At 34.0% G+C, this 16,957-nt stretch overlaps 1 protein-coding gene and 1 pseudogene across 1 annotated transcript; both read left to right on the forward strand.

Moving 5' to 3' along the window:
- The first annotated feature begins 4,854 nt into the window (after positions 1 to 4,854).
- Positions 4,855 to 6,566, forward strand: LOC147403698 (UDP-glycosyltransferase 91C1 pseudogene; annotated as a pseudogene).
- A 4,322-nt stretch (positions 6,567 to 10,888) lies between these two features.
- On the forward strand, positions 10,889 to 16,396 carry LOC147403699 (putative glycosyltransferase At5g03795). Its single transcript, XM_086439386.1, has 6 exons — positions 10,889 to 11,287; positions 11,384 to 11,665; positions 12,293 to 12,579; positions 14,260 to 14,492; positions 15,521 to 15,678; positions 15,854 to 16,396. Exons 1-6 carry the CDS (start codon positions 11,120 to 11,122, stop codon positions 15,953 to 15,955), a joined length of 1,230 nt encoding a protein of 409 aa, XP_086295512.1. The 5' UTR covers positions 10,889 to 11,119; the 3' UTR covers positions 15,956 to 16,396.
- The last annotated feature ends 561 nt before the right edge of the window (positions 16,397 to 16,957 follow it).

A 16,957-nucleotide genomic window follows, 5' to 3' on the forward strand; every position in this document is an offset into this window, starting at 1 on the left:
CTATAAAACCAGAATCAAATGAGTTAGCTTGTTAATAAAAAAAGTTAACTACCAAGCATAATAGTAACTTTAAATCTCACATTTAAAAAATAAAATAAAAATGAGTCGTGATAATCTGATTACCCCATGTGGCAAACTCAATCGATTACTTGACATGACAAGTTTGAGAATTGTAGATATGTGATCCTCGGGATACATAGTTCCCTCGACATATATTTTTTATATGAAAGTGCAATAGTGTATCTCGAGAAACACAGATCTACATGAGCTGAACTTGTTACATTAGGATAGTCAATTGAATTTACCATGTGGGATTGTCAAATTACCACTACTAAAAATAAAAAAAATTGTAAGCATTAAAATTTTAATTAAGGATAAATTAGGATTATGAAGTCTAGCATTGGAGAATATAAAGAAAAAAATATATAAGAGTTCAGATAATATGACTTGTTAGGTGGCATACTCAATCGACTCCCAGATAGGAAAAAGTTTAGGAACCGTAAATGTGTACATCTCAGGATACATGGATCCATTGGAATACACTTTTTTATTGGAAAATGCAACCATGTATCTCGAGGCGTACAGATCTACAATTTTTGAACTTATCATGTCAGGGAGTCAATTGAGTATGCCACATGACAAGTCATATGATCAAGACTCAATATATAAATAAGGGTCCAACCAAGGCAAACCTTTGTAATCTACCACACTCAAAATTGTTATTATGCTACAATTGTCACTTAATTGTTAAGAGTATTTTTATAAGGGCCCTCACGAGTGCATCAATTTGAATTTAAAGAAAGAAGGGTTGAAAGATATATAATAAAAAATAAAAAAAATTACCCCTACAATGTTCTGAATTAGATGGAAATGTTGGCATTATTTCTTGTTAATACATTAGAGAACTATTCCTAGGGATACACCCGCATGTGACATATCCCTAAGATATTTGCATTGCTCATTACAATACTAAATTGTATTTTTCTTCTCGTCCTGTCAAGCGTGCGAAGCTATAATAATGAAGTCCAAAAATCGAAGTGAGTTTGTTTTTTCAAAATAAAAAACCATCGCATTATTAAAATAAAAAAACGTCATTCTGTTTTTTTTGAGTCAAAGCGATTCCCACCGCTCAAAACTCATGGAAGGCATTACCTACCATTTTAACTCGTCCGACTCAAAACCGAGTCATTGTTTTAAATAATTAAAACCACGTTGGTCGCGTGATCGAAAACAGACAAACGGAGTTGGAATCCGCCAACCTCATCATTTTTGTCACCATTGTTTTTTTATTTCGATATAAATTATTTATTTTATATCGAAATACCCTTAATAAAATGCTACAAAGTGCATCACATCACCTACACCTCTTAATAAAAGGAAGAAAAGAGACGATAAGATTCTGATTGATTCAACTTCTTAAATCTGTTGTCAGTTTCTACTGTCAGAAGCTGAAACATTGAAAAGTCTATTTGATAGAGCTTTGTAAAAGTGTTGTACTGTTGATCAGAATCTGGTAATTACTATTTGATACAGCTTCAAGAATTTGCTGTATTATGGTAAAATGATCAAAATACCCTTAAGGTTGCTAGTGCACCCAGAATACATTAAAAATTATCATAATACCCCTATAAATATATAATTATAGTAAATATATATAAATATAATAAAATTATATAAAAAATTAAAAAAAATAATTGTATTAATTTTAAAATATTTATAATTCTAAAAAAAATATAGAACTACAGCATCTCCTCTTAAAAATAGACATAAAATTTTTCTGATAAACAAAATACCTGCATAATATACAATCCAACATAATGTACGTATAATGCATCAAAAATTACTAAAATACCCCTATAAATATAAAATTACAATAAATATAGATAAAAATGGGGGCAATGTTAAGTTATCATATAGATAACCGGAAGAACGCACAGTTCTCAATCCCACGGTGATGGAGCTCTGTGTACTCAATCTTTGACTATACAAAATAGGGGTGCAACTTGGTTCGGTTTGAGGTCAAATTGGAATCGAACCAACATAGGTCGGTTCCACTAAATAAAAACCAAACCAAACCAACCCAAACCAAATTAAAGTCAGTTGGGTTTGGTTTGGTTCCACAAATCACAAGTCTATCCATAAAAAACCATTAGTTTATTCATAAAAGATCACTAATTTATGTAATAACTCTTCAAATAATTCATAATAATTATTATATACATATATATTTATTTATTACATAGGGGTTCGGTTCTATACAAGCTTGATCCAAGAACCGAATCAAATTGATCGGTTCTCCATTTTTGTAATTCGAAACCGAACCGCAACTTGTTCCAAACCAAACCACCCCAAAGCCATCGGTTTGAACCGGACCAAGTTGCACCCCTAGTACAAAATACAATATTTATTGTGTATGTGTGTAATTGAACTGTGTAATTATTTTTTATAAATTTATAAATTATAAAAACAAAACAACTCCATTGAAAGAACATATAAGGTTAAAAAATGTTGTGATGGGACAATAATATTGTCATAAAATATCCATTTAATTTTAATTTCTAACAAAACAGCCCATGTGTATTAAAAAAAATAATCCAAATAAATTCATTCAATTAATCCACACTAACGTCAAAGAAAAACAAATTATGGCAAATAGTTTGAAACAAATAATATAAAGATATAACATAACTAATAACCAGAACAAGAAAAATATCAGAAAAAAATGTGAAAGTTCAAGCAATTCAAACTTAGATACATTCAACATAAACACATAAAATCCAACAAATAATCAGAATTCAAAGATAAAACATAAACAAAAAATCTCAATGAGATTCAAATACAATCAAACAAAGATAGATCCATTCCTTTGCTAAATCTCTACACAGTACAATAGCTAAATACCTTGAATTCAAGTCCAAACCAATAAAATCAAATTGACCCAACCCATATCATTAGTTAAACACCCACCAATTCAAATCCAAATCCAAATTCAAAACAAAACCAACAAAAATGCCCTCTTTTTTTTTTTTTTATAAAAAAGAAAAAAAAAAAGAATTACAGATTAAATAAGATCTGAATGAATAAATGAAAAGAGTCTTTAAAAAATAGGAAATTAAGAGATGGGTAGGTTCGAATTATAGCGTACTTAGCGAAGAACACTTATCAACCTTAACAGAAAAAAAATTATGTTAATTCAACAGACTCCCAGCAATTTCATCAAGAATCATTCACAATTGTTCAAGTTCTATAGAAATTTCTACTATTATTTTATTTAAATAAAAATATACCAAGAAATTACAATCGGCCCTAGCAGAATAAAATTTATGTTAATCCAACAGAAATATGCAATTTCTGTTAATCCAACAGATTCCCAGCAATTTCGTCAAGAATAATGCACAAAAATTGAAATTGATGGGAGAGAGAAAGAGAGAGCGCTCACAAAGATTGGAAAATGGCGTCGATTGAAAAAAATGGTCAAACGGAGATATTGATTTCGATCGGACTTCGAATCATCGTCGTCAATGCCGTCGATCGCAAACGGGGTCGTCAATGGCGTCGATCTTCGTCGCTGTCTTAATCGGGGTTGAGTTCAACGATGAAGGGTGTCGATCGATATGGATTTTTGCATTTCAAATGGGTTTACCGCCATCGTCGTCGATGGATTTTGCTTGAATGAAGTTAACATCGTCGTCGTCGATGAGTTCAGTCGGCTGCTGCTGTCGAAATCGATGGGTGAGGAAAATCCATTTGATGAACGAAGTTATTATCATGGACAGACGATGAAATTTCTAATAATGTCGAAGGGTATAGTAGTCATTTCACTTGACTGCACTTAAACGCTGTTGCGCGAAGCGTCTCTCGTCCGCTTTTCAAAGCAGCGGTTAAAATTCATAAATCGCGTTAAAAATTTCAAAACGCAATGTTTAAAAGCATTCTCAAACACGTAAAAAATCGCAAAATACCATTTTTTGACGCAAACACATAGAAATTTGCGTTTAGAAGCGCAATCAATCGGGCACCGTGGATGTGTACATTTCGGGATACATGAATCCATTGGGATACACTTTTTTATTGGAAAATGCAACCGTGTATATCGAGATGTACAGATCTACAATTTTCAAACTTATTATGTCAGGGATTCAATTGAGTATGCCACATGACAAGTGATATGATCAGGACTCAATATATAAATAGGGGTCCAACCGAGGCAAACCTTTGTAATCTTCGATACTCAAAACTGTTATTATGCTACAATCGTCACTTAATTGTTAAGAGTGTTTTTTTAAGGGCCCTCACGAGTGCATCAATTTGAATTTAAAGAAATAAGGGTTGAAAGATATATAATAATAATAAAAAATTACCCCTACAATATTCTGAATTAGATGGAAATCTTGGCATTATTTCCTGTTAATACATTAGAGAACTATTCCTAGGGATACCCAATAAGATATTTGCATTGCCCATTACAATACTTAATTGTATTTTTCTTCTTGTCCTGTCAAGCGTGCGAAGCTATAATAATGAAGTCCAAAAATCAAAGTGAGTTCGTTTTTTCAAAATAAAAACCATCGCATTATTAAAAAAAAACGTCATTTTGTTTTTTTGAGTCAAAGCGATTCCCACCACTCAAAACTCATGGAAGGCATTACCTACCGTTTTAACTCGTCCGACTCAAAACCGAGTCATTGTTTTAAATAATAAAAACCACGTTAGTCGCGTGATCTTAAAACAGACAAACAGGGTTGGTATCCGCCAACCTCATCATTTTTGTCACCATTGTTTTTTTTATTTCGATATAAATTGTTTATTTTATATCGAAATACCATTAATAAAATGCTACAGAGTGTATCACATCACCTACACCTCTCAATAAAAGGAAGAACAGAGACGATAACACTTCAACGAACCTCAAAGCATTATCTTTTCCTTCTTCAATGGCTGAAACAGAGGATGGTAGTCTTCATATTGTGATGTTTCCATGGTTAGCCTTCGGTCACATTCTACCATATTTAGAGCTCTCCAAGTGTTTAGCTCTCAGAGGTCACCGTGTATCATTCGTATCCACTCCACGAAACATACAAAGACTCCCCAAACTCCCTCCAAATTTATCTTCTCTGCTAAATTTAGTTAGCCTTCCTTTGCCTCATGTCGACAATTTACCCCAAAACGCAGAAGCCACAAGTGATCTTCTAATCAACGATGTTCCGTATCTCAAGAAAGCATTTGATGGTCTAGATTCCACCTTGGCTCACTTTCTAGAAACTTCCGCTCCTGATTGGATTATTTACGATTTTACCGCTCATTGGTTACCACCAATTGTAGCTAAACTTGGTATATCCTCCGCTTACTTTAGCATGTTCGGCGCAGCTACGTTTGTCTTCCTTGGCCTACCCAAGGATCTGATTAACGGTCAAGATTCAAGGACAGAACCAGAACATTTCACTGTCCCTCCCAAGTGGATCCCGTTTCCTTCCAACGTTGCGTTTCGCCTCCATGAGATATCAAAATTCTCTGCTACCAAAAAAGGAAACGTTTCGGGAGTGACGGATGGGTCTCGGATCGGATACGCGATTCAAGGTTGCGATTTCGTAGCTATGCGAAGCTGTACCGAGTTCGAAGGAGAGTTTTTAAGTCTCTACGAAGAGATTCTTGGGAAACCGGTTGTTCCGGTGGGCTTGCTTCCTCCCTCACCACCAGAGACTGAAGACGAAGAAGAAGAAGAAGATGAGAAGTGGGCCCCAATTCGTGATTGGCTCGACCGACACGTGTCAAAAACCGTGGTTTACGTAGCGTTCGGAACCGAGCCAACACTGAGTCAAGAAGAGATGACCGAGTTGGCTCTTGGTTTAGAGTTATCAGAGTTGCCCTTCTTTTGGGTACTGAGTAAAAAGCCTGACTGGGTCAAAGATGAGTCAAATACTCTACCATCCGGGTTTGAGGACCGAGTCAAGGGTCGTGGGACGATTTGTAGAGGTTGGGCCCCTCAACTCAGGATATTGGGTCACAAATCAGTGGGTGGTGTCTTGACTCACTGTGGTAGGAGTTCGATAATCGAGGCTCTTGGGTTGGGACTACCCATGGTTATGTTCCCACTGGCATCAGATCAACGACTAAATTCTAGGGTTTTGCAATCAAAGAAGATGGGATTGGAGATCCCGAGGAATGAAAGAGACGGATCGTTTACGAGGGACTCGGTGGCCGAGTCATTGAGATTTGTTATTGTGGATGAAGAGGGTGAGTCATTAAGAACAAAAGCAAAGGAGATGAAAGAGATATTTGGAGACAAGGAGCTCCATCGACGATATTTGGATGATTTTGATCGATATCTGAGAGAGCACAGACGCCCGAGATAATGTTAAGAAGTAAAAGTTTGATTTTTGTAATTATTCAGTGGAGCTTTAATTTGGTTAGTTTGGATGAATTTGGGGATTATTCAAGAGTTGGTTTAGAGTTTGACACCAATAACCATCATCTTCGACCTCTTAAAATATCCTATCCTATCTTGTTCTTGAGATTTGAATGTTGAAGAAAATAAAATTTTGAGAATGAAGTCAAAAATATTATCATATTCTATGATTAAAAGATAATTCATCGATTAATTCAACAATTCGTTGATTTAATTTGTTAGTCTCTTATACAAAGAATTCTAAGAATTTTCAATATAAAAATTAAATAAATAAAAATCAAAGAATTTATTATTATGATTTAGAGAGCATTGGAAGAACTACACTTAATAAGGTATATAGTACTCCCAAGGGTTGGCCTAGTTGCAAGCTGAGCCTTGATAAGCTCCTTAGAAAGGGTAGGTCAAGTGTTTGAAATCTCATGAAGTAATGAATTTCTTAGGACCACTCATCAGTTGCATGTAGGACTTTTTAAGGGGGTGATGTGTGTGTGTGTGTGAATTTCTTAGGACCATTCATCAGTTGCATGTAGGACTTTTTTAGGGGGTGGTGTGTGTGTGTGTGACATGTGACTAGCCTCAGTAGAAGGGTGGGGAAACCCATGATAAAGAAAGAAAATAAGTATACATATGCATTGTCACACACTGGTGCATGATTGTCACTTGGCCTCGCCTTGACCAACTTCTTGTCCATTGTATGCTTGATTGACTATCGCAACGGTGGTTTGATGCTTTAATTTCCTTTTAACTAAATTTCTCTTTGTTACAACTATCTCAAAGTGACTATTTCATTATCTCGGGTCTATTATATATAAGAATGAAGAGATTGAGGAATATGTTAGCTATTGAATTAGAATTCCAAGTTCGACGTAGAGGTGCATTTCACGTGAAAATCAAATTAAAAATAAGAACAATTTTTTTTTTAAAACGAAAGTAAAATCATTTATATATGCTTAAGGAGTTGAATATTAGTTGATCAAGAAACATCATGTTAATAAATTGAATGCTACAGGCATAAGGATATTAAATGAAAATGAAAAGATAAAAGTATAAATGCATATTTTCAAATAAAAAAATGGAGACGATAACTATAAGGTAAATAATAAAAAATATTTAACTAAAATAGTTTAGGTATGCTGAACGAAGGTCGATTAAAACCTTACTTAGAGGACATATTCAAGATGAAGGTCATAAAAACCAAAAAAAAAAAAAGAAGAGGGAAACTCATAAATGAATGTGTATGAATATAGTGGAAGCAGAAATGAACTCACTTTCTATGATTGAAGGCATCATAGATTTGAACATGGTGAAAGAGAGGAACATATATAATTCATTGAATCTTTGGTGTAAGATTTTGAGGTATGGAAAAAGAGAATTTCTAGCAAAATACTAATCCTTACTTATAACAAGAAGAACACACACACAGTGTGTGTTGTGTGTGTGTGTGTGTAAATATCCTAGTTGTATGGGAACCAGTCAACTATAATCTTTTTTATTGTTAAGAGGTAGATTTTGCTCCACTAGTGATCCATTGGTTTCATAGTAAGAATATGGGTGATGCCCAATTTCTTTGTAGATGAAATATAAAGGTTCGTTTAATGTCCACTGTTATTGTACACAAATATATCTATTACTATGAAGTGTGTCATCAAAATAAAAAATTTAAAGAATAATGATAAATCGACTCGAAAAAAGATAATCAAATATCCTCAACTAATGTGGAATGTACACAAAACCATAGATTTTTCCTTGTGTAACTCGAAAAATCTATGGTTCAATGCACCTGCCACATCAGTTGAGTATGTTTTTTTTAATTATTTTATCCCGATTCACTGACTCAAATTTAAAATAAGAATAATGATGAATACACGAGGTTTTTGGTACATGGTTGGTACGTGACTGACATCGCAAGGGCACAGAACCGTAGATCTTTTTCTTGTGTATCCTGAAGAAAAAATCTATGATTTTGTGCCCCTTACCACATCAGCTGCCTACCAACCTCGTGCAATCATCACGACTCTTAAAATAATGACAAGTTGCCTTACCCTTTTTTCTCAATCAGTTTCTCAAGTATTATATAGAAGAGAATTTTAGTAATACTCCCCACGAAATTGATGATGCTAGGTTTAACCTCTTGTAGAAAGCAAGATCGAATTTCCCTGCTTGTTTGAAACTCAATGTCCCCTTTTTTTTATGAATTAACAACGAAATTTTAAGTTAGTAATTTATATTTTTTGCGGTATTTTGAATAAAATGGATTTTAAACATTGATTCATCAACAAAATGGAACATTGACCTTAGGAAAGGGGAGGTAAACCTAGTCTTGCATTTTGTAAAGGGGTAATCCAAATATAGATTTGGTGGGGGGGGGGAGGGGGAATTAATAAACTAAAGTAAAATTATGTAAGAGAAAACACATAGGGCTAAACACGTGTTGAATATTTCCCTAAATATATGAAGGGTATTTTTGTTTATATATATATATATCCAATTGGACATTGATTCGGAGTATCTTTATTGTGAAAAATACCCACTTTAATAGCAAGTTGGATTCCAACCTTGAATAGATTGGTGGATAAGAATATTTGTCCATCTGTAATGAAAATTACATTAGTAGGAATATGAGTTTAAATATTTTATTGGTAAAGTAGTCATACTTCCTTCACACCTAAACGACAATTTGATTTAGCTGGATAAGTTTTACTGGCAGTGATTTTCATGAAAGAAGAGATATTTGACGATAAGTTTTTGCCTATTTGGTGGGATTATCATAAATGATTGAAGTTTGTAATTCACCATCATTTAATATATTGGAAGGATATTTTTGTAATTTAAAATATCATAATGGCATACATCATACCCTTTTCTTATAATAATAATACAATATATATATAATAACTAATGTGATTATAATAGTAATGAGTTTTTAATTTTACTTGTGTTGAACAAAAAAAAGTCCAAATAATTAATAAGTTTAAGGACTTTTCTAATCTCAATCCATGATTCAGATTATCCATCCAATGGACGGTTATGATAAGAGGAAAATCACAAATTTCTCAGAGATTAGTGTAGGGTTTCTAGGGATTAATACAATTGTTTAGGAATACATTTTTCTTGGCACTCCTTGACATCTCAACCGTCTTTTTTTATGGAGGCTAGGGTTTTTTAAGTTTAAATTTATTGTAAGTGTATTTTGTTTACGAAATTTTTGGTGTCAACAACCCTCTATTCTAACTTTTCTCATTATTATTTTGACAAAAATTAGCCGAACAGGGTTGGATCTTAATTAACCCATATTCTTATTCAAGTTTTTTCTACTTAATTCGATCCGTTAACTAAACCCATTTTTTTTCTTCTAGTATATGCAAACCATTTTGTATTCACTAAAATTGGATTTGATCTGACCAAATCTCAATTGCTGGATTCAGCCGGGTCGAGTAATTATGGTTAATTTGGTCTTTTTTTTTCCCATTTTACTTCTTTCCAAATACTATTTTTTCGCTAGATCATTAAAATATAAATCTTTCTTCGGAGACTAAGACTGATTGAAATTTTGAATTATTTAACGTATTAGAAGGTTCAACTCCTAAATTTTTTGAAAAACTTAAATAAAAATAATTTTCAAAGTAATATATCATTTAGACCCAAATCAATCTAGGAATGGATGTGTGTCTTACTTAGATCTGAGTTGTGTCAATATACATTAAATTATATATAACCCATTTTTTTAAAAATCGAGATCTATTCCAAAGATCCAAATCTATTAAATTCAATTGTTCAAATCATTGAGTTTTGGATCAAGTTTGACTCATTTATACTTTAATTATAGTAGTAAAGATAAATGATTTTGCAAAGGAAGATTTGTAACGAATATGAAAAGGTAAAGTTTGGAAATAGTTCTTACAATAGAAAAGAGAAAATATGTAAAATTGTACAATTGATTGCATTGAAAATCAATTTTTAAAGAATTTGAAATCCATGAAAAAATGGGTAGGATTGAAAAATCAATTTCCATGGTTTGATCGAATCTAAACAAAATTAGGCAAAAAAGGAGGAAGAAGGAGAAGAGTGAGAAAGAAAGGGCAGAGAGGGTTGAGGTGGAGGGGGGAAGAAAAGAAAAGAAAAGAAGAATACATGAAATTATGATTTTGATTTGGTCATAAAAATTTGGGTGAATTTAATTCTTCCATGGATATGGATGGAAAAATGAAATCCAACTGTTTTTGAACTTTTAAATGAGAGTGACATTTCATTTTTCATGAAAAATGCAACCATACACATATAAAGTATCATTTTCAGTGAAAAATGATTTTCCATGCCCAATCAATGGAAAAGAGATTTGAAAAATTATTTTCTCATTATGAGAGAATTGTTTGTGTTATTGGTTAGCAAACGCCTTTGTTGAGCACAATAATCCATTATGCGATTCAAAATGGATTATATATCTCATAATGGATTTTCAGAATGGTTACAAACGCCTTTGTTGAGCACACTAATCCACTATGCGACTTAAAATGGAGAATATGTCTCATAATGGATTTTCAGAATCGATTCCAAACGACCCCTAGATGCCCTACAAAATTAGGTTTCATTTCCCGGCAATTTGCAAGAGTTCACATCCCAGTTCCCAGCTAACACCACTACAGCACTCTCGATTCGCGGAATCCGTCGACTTCTGCCCGGAAACCTGTTTCCCGACGAATTTTTCCGATCAAGATGGCCGGAAAACCATCCCCACTTCCATCTATCTCTCCACCTTGCTCTCTACAGAGATCTCTCCTCACTCTCGCAGCTCTAACCCTAATTTCCTTCACCTATCTCTCCTTCAAATCCCTCCATTTCCCTCTCCAATACGGCTCAGATCTCTCCACAAATCCTTCTCAGGTACTCTATCTTCGTCTCTTTTTTATTCGATCTCCATTTCGGTTTTCGCTGTTTTTCGGATTTCTCGATGTTTTACGCAAGTTTTGATGTATAAAGGTAGTTTCAGAGGGAGATTCGGCTGAGAAATTATCAAATCTCTATCATTCTCCAGAGGTTTTTCGATTGAATTACGCAGAAATGGAGAAGAATTTTAAGGTTTATATATATCCAGATGGAGATCCGAATACGTTTTATCAGACACCGAGGAAGCTTACAGGGAAGTATGCGAGTGAGGGATATTTCTTTCAGAATATCAGAGAGAGCAAGTTTCGTACGGATGATCCAGATCAAGCGCATCTGTTCTTCATCCCGATTTCTTGTCACAAGATGAGAGGGAAGGTCTGTTATAAATTGTTTTTGAGTTATTTGGTTCTGTGTTTTGTGAAAAATTTACGTGCCTGTTTGGATCTCCATATTGTGCCCCAAAAAAAAGAAGTCTTTTTTTTTTTTTTTTGGCTTAAATTTCTCGTTTAAGTTGTTTTGTATTATTTACTTCTTTTATGAGAAAATAATAAAGATGATAGGGAAGGTCTATAAATTTAGTAAAATTTGAGTTATTTAATTCAGTGTTTGTGAAAAAAAATTAGTCTCTTTAGATCTCTATTTTGTCCCCCCCCCCCCCCCCTCCCACCAAAAAAAAAAAATGATTTTTTTTGGGATTAAAATGCTCCGTTGAGTTATTTAGTTCTTTTGTATCATTTACGTATTGTATGAGAAATAATAAAGATGATAGGGATGGTCTGTAAATGTAGTAAAATTTTGAGTTATTTTGTTCTTTTTTTGTGGAAAATTTTTAGTACCTCTTTAGATCTCCATTTTGTAGAAAAAAAAGAAAAAGAAAAGAAATTTTCTTTTTTGGGATTAAAATGCTTCTTTGAGTTATTTAGTTCTTTTGTATTATTTACATATTTTATGAGAGAATACTTGTTCATAAGTTAATTTGAAAATTTTATGTTGTATTTTTAGGGCACATCGTATGAGAACATGACTATAATTGTCGAGAATTACGTCCAAAGCTTAATAATGAAGCATCCATTTTGGAATAGAACACTGGGTGCAGATCATTTTTTTGTTACTTGTCATGATGTTGGTGTGAGAGCGACTGAAGGGGTTCCACTTCTTGTTAAGAATTCGATTCGAGTTGTTTGTTCACCAAGCTATGATGTTGGATTCATCCCACACAAGGATGTTGCTCTTCCTCAGGTACTTCAGCCGTTCGCTCTTCCAGCTGGAGGAAATGATGTAGAAAATAGGTATGGGTTTTAAAGCTTTCTCAAGATAAAAACAGTTCTCTAGTTCTTAATGGTGATTTATTTATTGAAGATCAAGCGTACTTAAATTCATTGCATGTGTTTGTTTGTAGTCCAACACCAACAACTACAAAAACAAATAAATCAACCAACTCATGCTTTCTGCATTGCTAAGGCAGGCCTCCAAAAAAATGGATTCCAAACCTATCTCAAAAACTTATCCAAAGGAATTGCATTTACCGTACCACTTGAAAGTGGCTTACCATTTACAAAAAACATTTACCATATTTGTAGAACTTTTGATTTTTATTTATTTTTTAGAAGTGTGTTTGTAGAACATTGCACTACCAATGCCCAAACTGATATGCCTGCAATGCCTCTTAGTTGAAGATGTCAACTTCCATTGTCACTACTTTTCCTATTTTTTCAAAAAAAAAAATTCACTAAAAAAAGGGACCAATAGATTAACTAGTTGATTTTCCAATTAGTAACCAAGTCGTTTAATCTCTATCTCCCCCCAGGCAATATAAGGGTTTGGGCTGTAATATTTTCCTGATAACTTCCCAATTCTTAACTCCACCTCCCTCATCTACCATCCCTTCTTCTTCTTTTTTTTTTTTCATTTTAAGGTTTGTTGGTCTTTTTTGCATCATTGATTTTTTCCTAAAAGCCCATAGATCTTCAACCTTTGTTCTTCTTCTTCCAATATCTTATTAAACATTCTTTTATTTTTTATTTCCAATATAAGAACCTTGATTTATCCCTAAAAACTCTGTTTTTAACCTACCGGGTAATATTTCGCCCTTCGACCTCAAGATTCTATCTTCTTCAACCTTCAAATCTCAAGAGCAAGGGTTTTAGGGAGGTTGGAGGTCGTGGATTTTTGGAAGAAACACCCAAAACCACATTTGTATAATCCCCGAAAATTTCCCTGTTTTTATCCAAAACTTACTCGGATTTATCCAAATTATGCTGGTGATGACCCCTGCTGAATGATTACTGAATCCGAACCTGGTTACCATGCTCTTTCCCTAACTAAACGCAGAAGTGTCTCTAATTCTCTTTTGGGAACATCAACAGATTATATGTTCCTCTAGATTTGGCTTCTCCAGTCGCTATCCATCCCTTTTCTCATCCAATGCTTGACATACATTAGAAGATTTTGTCTGTGCTGATGAATTCCTTATCAGGAGACATGCTTAGAATGCATGCATTTAGTGGTCTTATCATTTGATTCCTTACATATGTTTGATTCTCGACACTTAACACAAAATCATCCACTTAATCTTTCGACTAAAATCTGATTCTAATTAGTGATAAATCATTAACAGACAAAGGAAATTAATTAGTGATAATTCATTAAATGAAAACTATGCTCGAGTCAACAACTGACCTATTCAAATGACGATGATAACTTTATTTTTTTTAAATTTTGTTCCTTTATTTTCTGTTTAATAGTTGCTAGCATATTTCCTGTTACTTGCTTAATATTTTGGGACAAAACAGTCTCATATTAGATTGTATGTGGCTTTTGTTCTCCTTGTATACAAAATGGTTAACGTAGATGTTGAAGTGTTTGTTTGACTTTTGTTGCTGGCATTAGGTGATATATATATATATATATGCAAGGGTCTGTATCTTGCTAAATTATCTTTTAAAATTAATGGTGAGCATATTTTGCAGGACAACACTTGGTTTCTGGGCTGGGCATCGCAATTCTAAGATAAGAGTTATACTGGCACGTGTATGGGAAAATGACACAGAACTTGATATCATGAACAACCGAATAAATAGGGCTACTGGGCATCTTGTTTATCAAAAGAAATTTTATCAGACTAAATTCTGCATATGCCCTGGTGGTTCCCAAGTCAATAGTGCTCGTATCGCAGATTCAATTCATTATGGCTGTGTTCCTGGTAAAATTCTTGCCAGGTTTCATTTCTGTTCTATAATTCTTTTTATTGCATTGCCTAGGTCCTGTCACATGGCCCTCACAATGGTCGGTTATGACTGTCAAAAATAATTTAGTGTATGGGTGGTCTGGATCGAGAGGGAGCTATGTTTTTGGTTCGGGATCCATTGAAGGGATGCTTAATGCTTGGTGGTCCATTATGTAGGACACGATACAGATTGTTGTTATTCATTGAATTTTCCCATTGAACACTGATGGTATCAAGATACCTAGATACACAACATTAGAAAATGTGAGGCTTAAATGGTCATTAGTCATAAAAGCTTGAAATATAGATTACAAATCAGAATTTCATTCGTCAATAGCTACACTTTTGGTGGAGGAAGGGAGAGGAATAGTCGGGCCATGGAAGGAAAGAGGCATTCTCTTTGGGAATATCATTTCCGTTTTGGGCTTTTTGTATTATGGGAGTTTAGTGCTAAAAGGACTTTTAAGGGTGTCTTTTTTGAAGATCTATTGTTTAGGGGGATGTTCTTTGTAGAGAGGGAGTAGTTGGAGTGTCACTTGAGCTCAATTTATTTTTTAACCTATCCAAAAAATTATAAGTTAAGTTGTAGGTTCAACTTAAACTCCAGTGGTTTGAGCTATTAATTTACTAACTTGAAGTTGAAGACTTAGTAGAGTTACTAAAGGTGGGGCTTTAATGCATTCTTTTCTTTTCACTTTTTTGTTATGAAGTCAAGGAAATTATTTATTTTCTCATTTATTTTTGCCCAAACAAAAAATAGTACTCAGACTCCTGGAGGAAAAATGTTTGACCACATAAATTCTGTGTGATCGATGGAATTGTATACTGTTTTCAGAGTTGCATAATCAGACATAATAGTCTCTTTATGCTTAGCATGGAATCTTGATAATATGACATCCATGCAATATCTAGAGATTAGGAAACATATATTTTCATTACTATTGTGTCCATCAGACCGACTTCCAATCACATTTCCTAAGTTGTTTCCGTGCTTCGCTTTGCAGTCATTTTGTCCAACTATTATGACTTGCCATTCAATGATATTCTCAACTGGCGAAAGTTTTCTGTCATTCTCAAGGAAAATGATGTGTACCAACTTAAGTACATTCTCAAGGAGATACCTGATGAGGAATTTATTGCATTACATGACAACTTACTCGAGGTATGATCCTTCTTAAAACAACTAAGGTCTTCGACATGATAATCGCGTCTATGATTTCTTTTATTCTATAATTATAATTAGGAAGATAAGTTGTGATAGGATTTGGATGCACGGACAAAATTTGATTCTTTGTTGCCAACTGTTGATGGCCAATTTTCTTCTCCACATTTATCAGGTTCAGAAGCATTTCCAATGGAATACACCTCCAATCCAATACGATGCATTTCATATGGTCATGTATGACCTCTGGTTGCGACGCCATGTGATCAAGTACTGAAATACAGAGGGTAGGCTAGTAATATTCAAACACTTGGTGTCCCTGCACCCCCACAAGGCGAGGACCAATCAGAGGTTGATTCCTAACACAATCTGATCTCCACTGATCTGAAAGTTTACTGCATTACGGTTTTTTCTCTTCTTTATTCTTTTCTTTGTACATTTGTAGTGGGGCATCTCTCTTCCTTGCCCATTCTTTTCTTTTTTTCCTGTTAGTCAAGTGAAATGGGTCATCCACACGAGTTGGCAACTCCGCAAGAAAACATTACTTATGCATGAAAGATGAATATATTTACACATGGCACCCCAAATATGTGGCCGATAGACCTATGCGGTTGAGTTTGTGTTCATTGCGAGGATGTAAGGCAATCGGTTCACCTGGTTCCATCTATAGGGATTTGTAACATTTGTAATTTTAAATTCAGGTTTTGGATGTATGTCATCTGATGCGTGCGCAGAAAGTTCACAACCCAAGAGGATTTTGTGGCCGACCCTAATATATTTTGGGGAAGGCATAATATAATATGATAAAAAAATCAATGGTAGAGAGAAGTACATTTTTTTAAAAAAATACCTGATAGATTATTAGATTCTCGTCCAGTTAGCTAGTTTAGATTCAATCACGCTATAATGATTTTGTCTTGCTTTTTAATTGTATTTAATGAATCATATTTATATCTAGTATACGAACTAAGAGAGTTGATTGAGATGGCTTGGGCACCCTCGGTTACAGCTGTGGTCAGGAAAGATAAACTTAGTTGAAGGTTTAAAAAAAAAAAACAACAGGAAGGTAAGAACGTGGATTGACATAATAAAAATAGATGACACAATCTCAGTAAGAGTAGAGATAGCTTTGGACGGTATTTGTTTAGCCGAACCCAAATCTTTGGGATACCACTTTGATGATGATTCATCCGTTAGTTCATAATATTTTCTGCAATAAAAATTACAATCTCAAAGAAAAATCTTCATCTAGGGGTATCACTTGAAGCCCTTTATATGT

This window comes from Akebia trifoliata, chromosome 4, assembly GCF_017979445.1.
Source record: "Akebia trifoliata isolate Shusen 1 chromosome 4, ASM1797944v1, whole genome shotgun sequence".
NCBI lineage: Eukaryota > Viridiplantae > Streptophyta > Magnoliopsida > Ranunculales > Lardizabalaceae > Akebia > Akebia trifoliata.